Source organism: Lonchura striata, chromosome 4 (assembly GCF_046129695.1).
Source record: "Lonchura striata isolate bLonStr1 chromosome 4, bLonStr1.mat, whole genome shotgun sequence".
NCBI lineage: Eukaryota > Metazoa > Chordata > Aves > Passeriformes > Estrildidae > Lonchura > Lonchura striata.
In genome coordinates this window covers 60,807,899-60,818,705 of record NC_134606.1, presented here as the reverse complement: position 1 = coordinate 60,818,705, position 10,807 = coordinate 60,807,899, and the positions used below count along the sequence as shown (strand labels likewise).

The 10,807-nt window shown below is 47.3% G+C and overlaps 2 protein-coding genes across 8 annotated transcripts in view; both read left to right on the top strand.

The window, feature by feature from the left end:
* Positions 1 to 302: 302 nt before the first annotated feature.
* HNRNPDL (heterogeneous nuclear ribonucleoprotein D like) lies at positions 303 to 4,272 on the top strand. Of its 4 annotated transcripts, none has more exons than XR_002467177.3 (8): positions 303 to 497; positions 788 to 956; positions 1,045 to 1,206; positions 1,469 to 1,600; positions 1,715 to 1,829; positions 2,402 to 2,569; positions 2,734 to 3,315; positions 4,003 to 4,272. XR_002467177.3 is itself a non-coding variant. In XM_021549291.3 (8 exons), exons 1-7 carry the CDS (start codon positions 409 to 411, stop codon positions 2,802 to 2,804), a joined length of 906 nt encoding a protein of 301 aa, XP_021404966.1. In that variant the 5' UTR covers positions 303 to 408; the 3' UTR covers positions 2,805 to 2,830; positions 4,003 to 4,272. The 4 variants fall into 4 exon arrangements, 3 of the variants coding, with proteins under 3 accessions (XP_021404966.1, XP_021404965.1, XP_021404964.1); XM_021549291.3 differs by having other exon boundaries at positions 2,734 to 2,830; XM_021549290.3 differs by having other exon boundaries at positions 2,734 to 2,830; positions 3,212 to 4,272.
* Positions 4,273 to 5,979: 1,707 nt separating this feature from the next.
* Positions 5,980 to 10,807, top strand: part of HNRNPD (heterogeneous nuclear ribonucleoprotein D) — a 9,147-nt gene continuing 4,319 nt past the window's right edge. For all 4 annotated transcript variants that reach the window (XR_004148247.2, XR_002467176.2, XM_021549288.2 and 1 more), the window contains exons 1-3: positions 5,980 to 6,182; positions 9,520 to 9,688; positions 10,390 to 10,551. Coding sequence is in view for 2 of the 4 variants with exons in the window: in XM_021549288.2 (XP_021404963.1) it covers positions 5,995 to 6,182; positions 9,520 to 9,688; positions 10,390 to 10,551 (519 nt within the window). In the remaining 2 variants the exon portion in view is untranslated. The remainder of the gene's footprint in view (positions 6,183 to 9,519; positions 9,689 to 10,389; positions 10,552 to 10,807) is intronic.

Below are 10,807 nucleotides of genomic sequence, written 5' to 3'. Positions count from 1 at the left end.
CGCCGGCTGCGCCCGCCCACGGAGCGCCCGCCCCGCCCCTCCCCACCGCCGTCGCCCGAAGGGGGTTTCTGGGTTACGAATTACAACCCACCGCCGGCCGGCCCGCTCGGCCCCGCCCCCGCCCGTCGCGGTGCCCGGTGCGGCGGTGCCCGAGCCCGCCCGGAGCCGCGGCACCGGCCCGGCCCAGCCCGCGCGATGGCGGCCGCAGGGCGGCTGCTGCAGCGCCGCCGCGAGCCGCCGGGGGCGCTGCGGAGCCGGGCGGCAGGGCGGCGCTGATTGGCTGCCGGCACGGCTATATAAAAGAGGCGCAGGCGGTGCCCGGATCTCTTCCGCCGCCATTTTCTGCCGGGCGCAGGTCTCCGCTGTCTCCGCCGCTCGCACGAGCACCCCCGCCGCCCTCGCCTCGCCATGGAGGACGCGACAGAGATGAGTGGCGGCCAGGAGGAGTTCGCCGAGGGCTCCAAGATCAACGCGAGCAAGAACCAGCAGGACGACGGGTAGGGCCGGGGACGTGGTGGTGGGGGGGGGGAGGTGCGGCGGAGTCGCGCATCCATCTCCGCCGCCCGCGCTGCGGCTCGGGGGGGCGGCTCGGTGGCCGGGGGCAGCGCGGCCTTCCCTTCCCGCGCCGCGGCCGCGCCCGCCTTTGTGTGGCGGGCGGGTGACCCAGTTTCCGCGGGGCGGGGACGCGCGCGGGGGGGCCGAGCGGGCCGTGACGTCACCGGCGGGGGCGCGGGGGGGCTCCCCGGCGTTCCCTCACCCGGATCCGCACGCCTTCCGTGCCCTCCAGGAAAATGTTCATCGGGGGCCTCAGCTGGGACACCAGCAAGAAGGACCTGACAGAGTATCTCTCGCGGTTTGGCGAGGTCGTGGATTGCACAATCAAAACAGACCCGGTCACTGGAAGGTCGAGGGGGTTTGGGTTCGTGCTCTTCAAGGATGCTGCCAGCGTGGAGAAGGTGGGTGCTGTTCTTGTGGTCCGATGGCACGGAGCCAGCTTGTGTAGCTGTAGCGATCTGAGACTTTGTTCTTTTCTCTGCTTTTTAGGTGTTGGAACTGAAGGAACACAAACTGGATGGCAAGTTAATAGATCCTAAAAGGGCAAAAGCGCTGAAAGGGAAGGAGCCACCCAAAAAAGTGTTTGTTGGTGGGCTGAGTCCAGATACATCTGAAGAACAGATTAAGGAGTACTTTGGTGCTTTTGGCGAGGTATAGTATATTGGCATATAAGAGCACTCCAATTCTCAAGTGTAGTCTGGCCTCTTTCTTAAGAAAGGATTTGTGAGGTGGTAGTTGGCCAAAACTAGAGCTAGTTGAATCTATATATTAATGATTTCTTAAAATTGTAATAGTCTGATTTATAGCTGCCAGAAGTAGTCAGCATATCGATTCTGCACTGCCAGATAGTTCTGGTGGCATAAAAAGGTTGCTTACAGATTTTACGCATTGTTTATGTTCATTTTGATTTCAGATTGAAAACATTGAGCTTCCCATGGACACAAAGACGAATGAAAGGAGGGGCTTCTGTTTTATCACGTATACAGATGAAGAGCCAGTAAAGAAGTTGTTAGAGAGCAGATACCACCAGATTGGTTCAGGCAAGGTGGGAAAACTCTTGTTCTTAGTATGTGAAATCCGTCTTTGTAGGCTTCTGTGAAAGCAGCTCACAAAGTGCTCGTGGAATTTGTAGTAAGTTAAAGGATTTCTGTCCTTACAGTGTGAAATCAAAGTAGCACAGCCCAAAGAGGTGTACAGGCAGCAACAGCAGCAGCAGAAAGGAGGGAAAAGCAATTCTTCTGGTGGACGTGGAGGTGGAAGGGGGCGTGGACGGGGTGAGTATTTTCAGTGGTTCTGTTAATCTAAGTACTTAACCAAACATTCAGGTGTTTGCAGATATTCCAGGTTGCAGGCTGTGTGCAGATCTCATGTTTAAATCAAATGTGTAAAGTAGCCTGTGAGTAAGTGGTGTTTTGTTGGTTATGGTTGCTTGTTGAAGCTGAGGAGCCTCCTCTTGATCTGCTTGCATTCAAGTGGTAAAGGGGCAAGGTGGGTGTAGGGTGCACCCTTAGTGGACAGTGTAACCAGCAGTTGCAATTTCACTTTAAAGTGATACATCTAATTGGCCTGTGGGAGAAAAGCAGGAGCTGTTTGCTAAGGAGTGGGGTGGTCACTTTGCTGCACTTTCAAATAGATCAGAAGGATCAGCTGGTACTATACAGGTTAATGCATCTCAATCTATAAAGGTCAAGCAGCCACAACTCGCACCACACAGTAAGGCTTGTCCTTTGGTGTCACTTGGTACTCAGGCAACTGGATTATTCTCATGTCCAGAAAGTTAGATAAAGGGGCACAGGAGAGGAGTGAAAAAAGTTTTGAAACTTACACTTGCTATGCTTGGTTTCAGGTCAGGGACAAAACTGGAACCAAGGATTTAATAACTATTATGATCAAGGCTATGGGAATTACAATAGCACTTACAGTGATCAGAGCTACAGTGGCTATGGAGGCTACGACTACTCTGGGTACAACTATCCCAACTATGGATATGGGCCGGGATACACGGATTACAGCGGTGAGTGGTTTTGCCCTCGCTCCTGATAAGAAGAGCAACTTTGCTCTTAGTCAGCCCATGGCTCTAAAGATGAGATCCCTTGGTGTGCTGCTGTGTGTGAAGCTTCCCTCTGAGGCTGGTGTTAACACTTGTGGGTTCTGTTTTTCCCCACATGCTACCTCCAGGCCAGCAAAGCACATATGGGAAGGCGTCCCGTGGCGGCGGCAACCACCAAAACAACTACCAGCCCTACTAAGGCAGTACCTAGTGCCTGACAAACAGGTGTGTACAGGAGCGCAAGCTCCACTCCAACTACGTCTAATCTAATTTAAAGATCAATAGACAAACGAAGAGTAAAACCTTGCCTAGCATGACTTTTCCTTTAATTAAGCTTTTGTTAACTTAAAAAATACTTTTTTTTTAAAACCAGCTTTGCCTACGTGTCTATAGATCTTTAACTTTGTAAAAGCGTGACTTTATCTTCTTTAGTACTTCAGAAAAACATAAGAGTTTTTCTGGTTTGCGTTGTGTACCAGGTGGTCTAGAGGAATAATTAAACTTATTAGAAGTATTAACAGGTAAAGTACTGAAATGGGTACAACTTAAGGAAAACAAGAATGTTGTCTTCTAACTCTGACATTATACCTTGTTTGTACCCGCCAGCGGGAACTTCATTGCAGGCCGTGTGTCACCCTGACCACGTCTATCTCTGGGGTCGCACGTTGCAGGCAGAGCGCAAGGCATACACCAGAAAACGCTGTCCTGTGGTATGGTCTCTTCCAACTTCATGTACCAGCGTAAAGATTAAAGTGGAAAACTTCAGACTTTGGCTTCTTTTTTTAATCTTTTTTGGAGATTAAGTGTCTTTAACTTAAATGGTTTTTTACAGGAGTTAAAGTACATAAATGCCTTTACAGCTTAATCATTTGGTCTTCTGTTTAGTGTTGTATTTCAATTGTGGAACCTCATTTTAAATGTGCATTCTTTAAGATTTTAATGCTTGCTTTTTTCTTTTTATAGCTAATAGTGAAATCTGCAAACCAAAACGAACTTTTAAATCTGGATAAACATTAAAGATCATATGCATATGGACTGTGAGCTAAAGTGACCTGACTTATGTTGCACATAAGTCATTTAGCTGTATAAACAAATAATCGGAAAGCCTTTTGGCAGTATTTCCAATGGAAAACAAAGTGATCCAGAGCCTGCTTACTTGTCTTAAATTGGATGGTTGTTTTGGAGCAGCCTCCTAGATGGGCTGAATATTCGGGAAAATAAATTACTGATGGGCAACTAAACAAACCTCTTGTGTTACCTTAATAAATATGCATATGATCTTTAACAGTGAAGAAAGGAATATATAGAAGACTTAAAGCAGTTCATGAAAATGGACCTTTTAACAATCCTGTAGTAACTGTCACAGATCTGACATGCATTTTGTCTTGATTTTTTAGGTAGAGATACTGCGACAAAAAGCCATCTTGCAACGCATCGTGAGTGAATGGAGGGTGGTCTTCATGAGAGGAAATGACTATTTTGTAAAAGACTTTTAGTGTATGACACAACTGTGTCCAACTGTACATAGCGGCCAACTAGTTTTCTTTTATGGTTTTTACTTTCTTTTTGCCATTCATGTTATGACACAATGTGGACTTGTGTTTATACAAACTTTATTTGTATAATTTCATGTTAAAAGATTCTCTAATAAATGCTTACTTAAGTGAGTGTGGAGTCTTGCTATCAGCTTAAAGTGGTGTAACTGTAGTTTTACTTAGATAGAAGGGCAGCTGCCTCTCTGGAGATCAGGGTTACTTGTAAGAACAGGTTTGTACACCCCATTCTTCCTCCTGATGTGTCCTGGAGCACCAGAGTGCTTGGAATTAGCATCACTGTGGAAGATGGGCAGAGTCATGTCCAGCCCTCTGCAGCAGTGAGACAGTGGTCTGTGGCACAACACTGCCAGTTTTGCAAATCTCAGTAGGGATATAGAACTATAGCAGCACCTTTTGAATGCTGATAGCACTGCATGAGGAGTTGGAGTTTTTCAAGGCTTCCCAAGCACCTAAAACCTCAAGTAGTCTGGAATGTAGCTTAATTACTTTCCCACAGCACTTCTATTCCAATTCCAAGCAGGAGATGACAAGTTCTTGAACTTCAGGATCAGCAACTATTTTCTGTACAACTCGGTACAAATTAGGTGCTGTACTAGATTCTTTTCACCTTGATCAGAAAACAGGTCTTCTCTCATCTAGTGCACTAGCAAGCAATAAATAAAAGTCTGAGTGCCTGATTGCTGGAGAAGGAACACTGTATTGACCCAGCACATTTCTGGATTAGGAGAGTGGCTGGGATGAGTAAAGAAAGGAGCCATGTGCATTTTGTCTGAGGCAAAAGGATTGTGGCAGTCTGCCTGAAGATTTGGGGGTTCTCAGTACGAATATCTAGTCAAGCATCAAAATAAACCTTGCTTGTTAAAGCTCACTGGTGTCACTGACTACAAACTAAAGAATCAGCAAGAAGCCAGCAGTGTGTGAGATCATACGGTGCATTTGTGAGTCAGCTGGATCTAGCACTGTCCTGCACAGCAGCTGAGGCAAACTTGTGCCGCAAGAGCACGGCTTCGTTGCTCCAGTGGTTTGTTATATATGTAATACACAAAACCTCCCTAAGAGCCAAGTTTTACTTCAATCTGTGATCCTCTGGCTCGGTGCTAGTGAAGTGCAGCTGGAGTACCGAGTGCAGGTCTGGGCTCCTCAGCACTAGAGAGGCGAGGGGCTCCTGCAGAGGGTCCAGTGAAGGGCCACAGAGATGATGAGGGGGCTGGAGCATCTCTCAAGAGAGACTGTGGGAGCTGGGCTTCTCTAGTCTGGAGAAGGCTGAAGGGGACCTCAGCCATGCACATCAACATGTCAAAGGCAGGTGCCGAGAGAACGGTGCCAGGCACTTTTCAATGCTGCCCAGTGACAGGACAAGGAGCAGCGACCACAAACCCAAACACAAGTTCCACCTAAACCTGAGATAGAGCTTCTTTACACTGAAGGTGGCAGACCACTGGAACAGCTGCCCAGGGGGTTTGTGGAGTCTCCCTCTCTGGAGCCATTCCAAACCCACCCCGACCTGTTCCTGTGTCCCCCGCTCCGGGTGGCCGTGCCTTGGGCGGAGGGGCTGAACTGCACGGTCTCCAGGCGCTCAGTGCCGCCCGGGCCCGGGCCGCTCCCGGGCCGCGCCCGCGCTCCCCCCGCGCTCCCGGGGGCGGTGTCACGTGTCCCGCCGCCGCGCTGCTTCCGGCCGCCATTTTAGGTTGGGTCGGTGGCGGCGCCATTAAAAACAGGGAGCGAGAGAAGGAGGGATCGGCGGGATCGGCGCGCTCGGCCGGGGCCGCCAGCGGGGCCGGGGCCTCGGCGGGGAGGCGGCGGCACCGGGGGTGGCCGGTGCGGAGCGGCGCCATGTCGGATCAGCAGTTCGCTCTGGACTCGGCGGCGGTAGCTGCTGGCGGCGGGGGCAGCGCGGCGGAGCCGGCGGAGCAGCCTGAGGGGCAGGCGGGGGCGGGGAGCACCGATGGGGGAGGCGGCGGCGGCGGGGCCGAGTCGGAGGGAGCCAAGATCGACGCCAGCAAGAACGAGGAGGACGAGGGGTGAGCGGCGGGGGCGGGATGTGTGTCGGGCGGGGCCCGCGCCCCCGGCCCCGGTCGCTGCCCTGTTTGTTTACTTGGCGCCTCGGCGACGTCACGGGCCGAGCGGCGGGGGCGGCGTCTGGGCCCGCGGTGTACAAATGGTGTGATGTGCCTCAAACTGCTTGCCCTTTTTACTTATTTTTCTTTTTAATTATGCCTTTTCTATGAGTTGAAGTGCGGTGTTTGCGTGAAGACAGTAATTCGGTGTGTCCGAATGCTGTGGTTGCATTGCCCTGTGCTGCAGGCGTTGCTGTGTGTCATCTGAGAGCCAGAAGCGCCAGGTACCGGCACTTCTTCCCAGCCTAAAACATGCCTCTGCTTCTCACGGAACTTGTTGTCGGGAGGATTATGTTAGGTGGTGCCTGAACTTGAGAAGTAGGAGTTGAAAAGGCAGGAAGCTAAGTCGGGGGAGGTTCAGGTTATGCATCAGGAAAAGGATTTTCACCTAGAGGGTGGTTGGGCAATAGAACAGGGAAGTGGTTACAGCACCAAGTCTGACAGAGTTCAGGAAGCGCTTGAAAAAATGTTCTTGGGCACATGGAATGACTCTTGGGGTGTCCTGTGCAGGGCTGCGAGCTGGACTTGATGGTTCTGATAGGTCCCTTCCAACTCAGCATGTCCTGTTACTCTGTTTTATGGCGAGTAAAGACAGATTTTAATCTTCATAGGATCTCTGCCTGGGGCAGTGTCCCTTTTGTATTGCCGGTGAAGTTTGTGTGTAATAAATCCAGTGACAGGACAGGCTGTGTGCTCTGCTGTCTCCTGTCGGGCCCGTGAAACTCGAGCTGCAGGTCTGTTTTTGGTCAAGGCAGAAAATAACCTGGATAAAGGAGTGCTAATTACTGTGTCCTGAAGATACCTGCTGCAAAACCTTCCTGAGTGTCTTCCTCCTTCAGCAATAACCCGGGATGTTGCTGAGAGAGATGTTAATAATCTGGGATAATGCAGAGAGAGAACAGGAACTCTTTTTTGAGTATTTTGCTTGGATTAGCAGAAATTAAAATGGTTTTGTTACTTTTCAGCTATTCTTAACGGTTTCAAATGCCTTTGGAATTTGCATGTTTGTTTTACTTATTACCCTTGAATACACACCAGTTAAAGGGTTTTCATGTACAAACTCGGGTTCTTTTGAGGCAAGAGAGCTTAGAAAAAGTTGTCTTTAAGCGGTGCAGCGATATTGGGCAGTCATTGCACATATCACACATTGACTTGTACTCTAGTTCAGTCTTTTTGACCTATCAATTATTCATGCTGTATAGGAAACAAAGTTTTTTGATAACACTTCTGGTAGTAAAGGGAAAAAAGCATATCTCTGATACCTTATTCAGTTAAGTCTGAGGTTTGAAAGCTTTCCCAGTGCACTTCCAGTAACTTATTTTGGGAAGCTCTATATACTGATGTGGCTTAGACCAGCCAGGCTGTGGGCTAGGAAATGTATGTGTTTTACAATCTTTTGGCAGTGCTGTGGCACTGCTCCTGAATTGTTGTGCTTGTGTTTGTGGCATAGCCCTGACCTGAGCTCAGTTTCCCTTGGAGCAGTAGTTGATGTAGGGGCAGACTGAAGCAGCAGTGGTTTACTGCTCTGTGACTGGCTCAAAGGTGCAATTCCTGCGTGGAGAGATGAAAAACCTTCCGAAGCTGTTGGATTCAAGTTCATGTTCTTGGTCTGCCTGTCCTTAGGAATACAGAGTGGGGTCTGTATGTTAATATTGAGACAGGTGGTGTGTGTAGCCGGTGTCAGTTCAGTAGGAGCTGCTAGAGCATCACTACCCCACCATGGGTCAGAAACACAATGCTGCATCCTCTGTGTCTTCTGTTTGGCTGCTTGAAAAACCCTCCACAGAACAGCAGACAAGCTTAGGACCTTAGTGATGGGTGAACAAAGGGCAGAAAGCTCCTTTGATTTACTCCCTGTGCTGGCGTGAGGCTGCTGGTTTACCAGGGTGGGCCATTTCTTCCATGAGGACAGCAAGGAGTCACAGCTAATAGAAAGGGCTGTTGGTACTTCCTTAAGAGAGATCTGGAACTAATTGGAAAAGTGGATAAAGGGATTGGGGAAGTTGGTGCTCCTTCTTTACAGATTTGTAGACTTGTTATAACCACATCTGAAGCTCCTGAACCACTCATCTGTGTGGATTTTTGTCAGAAACTGAATGCTCTTGTTAATTCTGTGAGAGCACAGCTAAGTCAACAGAGGTAGTTCACAGGAGCAGCTTTTGTTTCGAGGGAGTTTGAGTTGTGAAGGTACAATGCCCTTTTACATGATTGGCAGGAATATTTGTGTGTGGGAAGTGGAAGGGTTGGAAACATGATACAGTGGTTTTTCAGGTTTTCTGATAACTGTCTGATTGTGAAATATGGGCAAAGCTTTGTAGAAAGTGCTTTTGTAGATCATAATGGATCATATTTTTTGGTTAGAGCTCACGGTAAAATCTTCTTTCTCAGTATTAGAAGAGATCATCTCAAATCAAATCCTCTTTTGAATGGGTTCCTAAGCCCTATGCCTAATAACCTGGAATGTTCCATTTGTGTGTATAGTGGCTTGATTTTTTTCTTATTTTTTTAAATATTTTTTTATGCCTTTCTAATATGGTGTGATGGTCATGATTTGATTCTAAGCTTCCAGTGTGCTTTTGAACATACAGGTTTATGAATTATGTGTTGTACACATCTGCCCAGCAGCACTGGTGCTGTAGAAATATTGGAAAGACATTCTCTCTATGAAAATGGATTAAGCCAGGTGTTTATATAAAGTTTTTGAGAAAATAGAACTTCTGACCATCCAAGACTTTGCTTATTCATAACTACTTTTTGGGGGAAGGAAACTTGACTAAACTTTATTTATTTTAGTTTATTAATTTGGGTATATATCCAGTCCAGAGTGGTAGATAAATGCTTCTGTTTTAACCATACTGCCTTACAAATCTAATCTGCCTGCCTGTGTTCCATGAGCGGTTGTGTTGAGGCTACACGGATAACCAGATGGAATTAAATGTATGATGGGGAGGTAAAGAAGGCATAAAATATATTTTTGTCACTGCTACTAGTGGTTTCTTGGGACAGCAGAGTAAGCAGCTGCAGCAGAAGACAATAAAAAATGTTTGTGTATGTGGAAGTCTTTATCTGTCCTGGTCAGACTCACTTAAGCAAGTTGTCAAAAAGCGCAGGCCTGTGTGTGTAGTGACATGACTGATAAAATCCTGCCAGTTCCATGCATTAGGTTATAGAGCTCATAAAGCTGGGCGGTGCAGGATTTTGGGTAACACACATTTACAGATTGACCAACTTGTCTTAACAGGAAAATGTTCATTGGTGGCCTTAGCTGGGACACAACAAAGAAGGATTTGAAGGACTACTTCTCCAAGTTTGGTGAAGTTGTAGACTGCACTCTGAAGTTGGACCCCATCACAGGGAGATCGAGAGGCTTCGGCTTTGTACTCTTCAAAGAGTCAGAGAGTGTGGATAAGGTAGGATTAAAGTAATGAAATATGTTCAAATTCAGGTATCATAGATAAAGCACTCAGTAGGATGACTGTAGGCGTTGTTCTTGCATGTTCTGGTAAAGATGATTCAGGGGTGCAGCAGGTTTAATATGCCTGTTGAAAGTGCTTTCTTTTAAGAACCATCTTACTTGTGATGCTGTGTGCAGGACCAGCAGTGATTCCTGAGGTATGGATTTGGGCCCTTACAGGTTCTTCAAAAGTCTTCAGACTTGGGCACTTGAAAAATACAGTGTATAAATGTCTGCTGCCTTCTGCTGTGAAAGCAGCATTTGAAAAGATCTTCTAGTCTTTGCATTCCTGAGCTGTACTGTGACCCCCTAGAGTAGTGCCAGTAGCTTTGATACATTTAAGCTTTATCTAAGTAAAAACTGATTGTTAACTTTTCTAAAATACTGTGAATACAGCACACAGAAAAGTTTTCACCTTTATGATCTTCGTGATATCTAAAGTACAGATTTTTTTACTTCATAAGGTTTGAGGATGAGAAGAGTAATTTTTGAGAGATGTTACGTTCTTGCTTCTGCCTAATAAGTGGTTCCAGTTGTCAAAACTGTCTGTCAGTGGATAGTGATTGAAAATCACAGAACTTTGTGCAGCAAATTATTGGTGTGATCAGTGAAACATTTAGCTTGAACTGTGTAAAACTGTGTTTTAATTATCCTCAGGTCATGGACCAGAAAGAACACAAGCTAAATGGAAAGGTCATTGATCCAAAAAGAGCTAAAGCCATGAAAACAAAGGAACCCGTTAAAAAGATTTTTGTTGGGGGCTTATCTCCAGACACACCCGAGGAGAAAATACGGGAATATTTTGGAGGCTTTGGTGAGGTATGTAGTGAAACCAACTGCTTTTACTGTGGAACCTGTTCTGCCTTCACAAATTTATTAATAAAAAGCATCCCCCTTATACAGCCTGCACGGATGCTAATGTAAGCTTTAATGGCCATTGTAGTTCCATATGTGTTAGTGGTCAGAATTTTGATGTTTCAGTTACAGGCTCTGAGTTGAACAGCCTAATTTGATGGAAGGGGGAGCTGGGATAAGTCAGGGAGGCAGTGTTTCAAGCAGGGTGCTTTGGTCAGTT

Bases quoted from the DNA above. Each gene is read 5' to 3' on its own strand.
- HNRNPDL (XM_021549291.3), top strand. From the start codon at position 409: ATGGAGGACGCGACAGAGATGAGTGGCGGCCAGGAGGAGTTCGCCGAG. The intron at 498-787 runs GTAGGGCCGGGG...CGTGCCCTCCAG, and splicing joins AAGAACCAGCAGGACGACGG to GAAAATGTTCATCGGGGGCC. The intron at 957-1,044 runs GTGGGTGCTGTT...TCTGCTTTTTAG, and splicing joins ATGCTGCCAGCGTGGAGAAG to GTGTTGGAACTGAAGGAACA.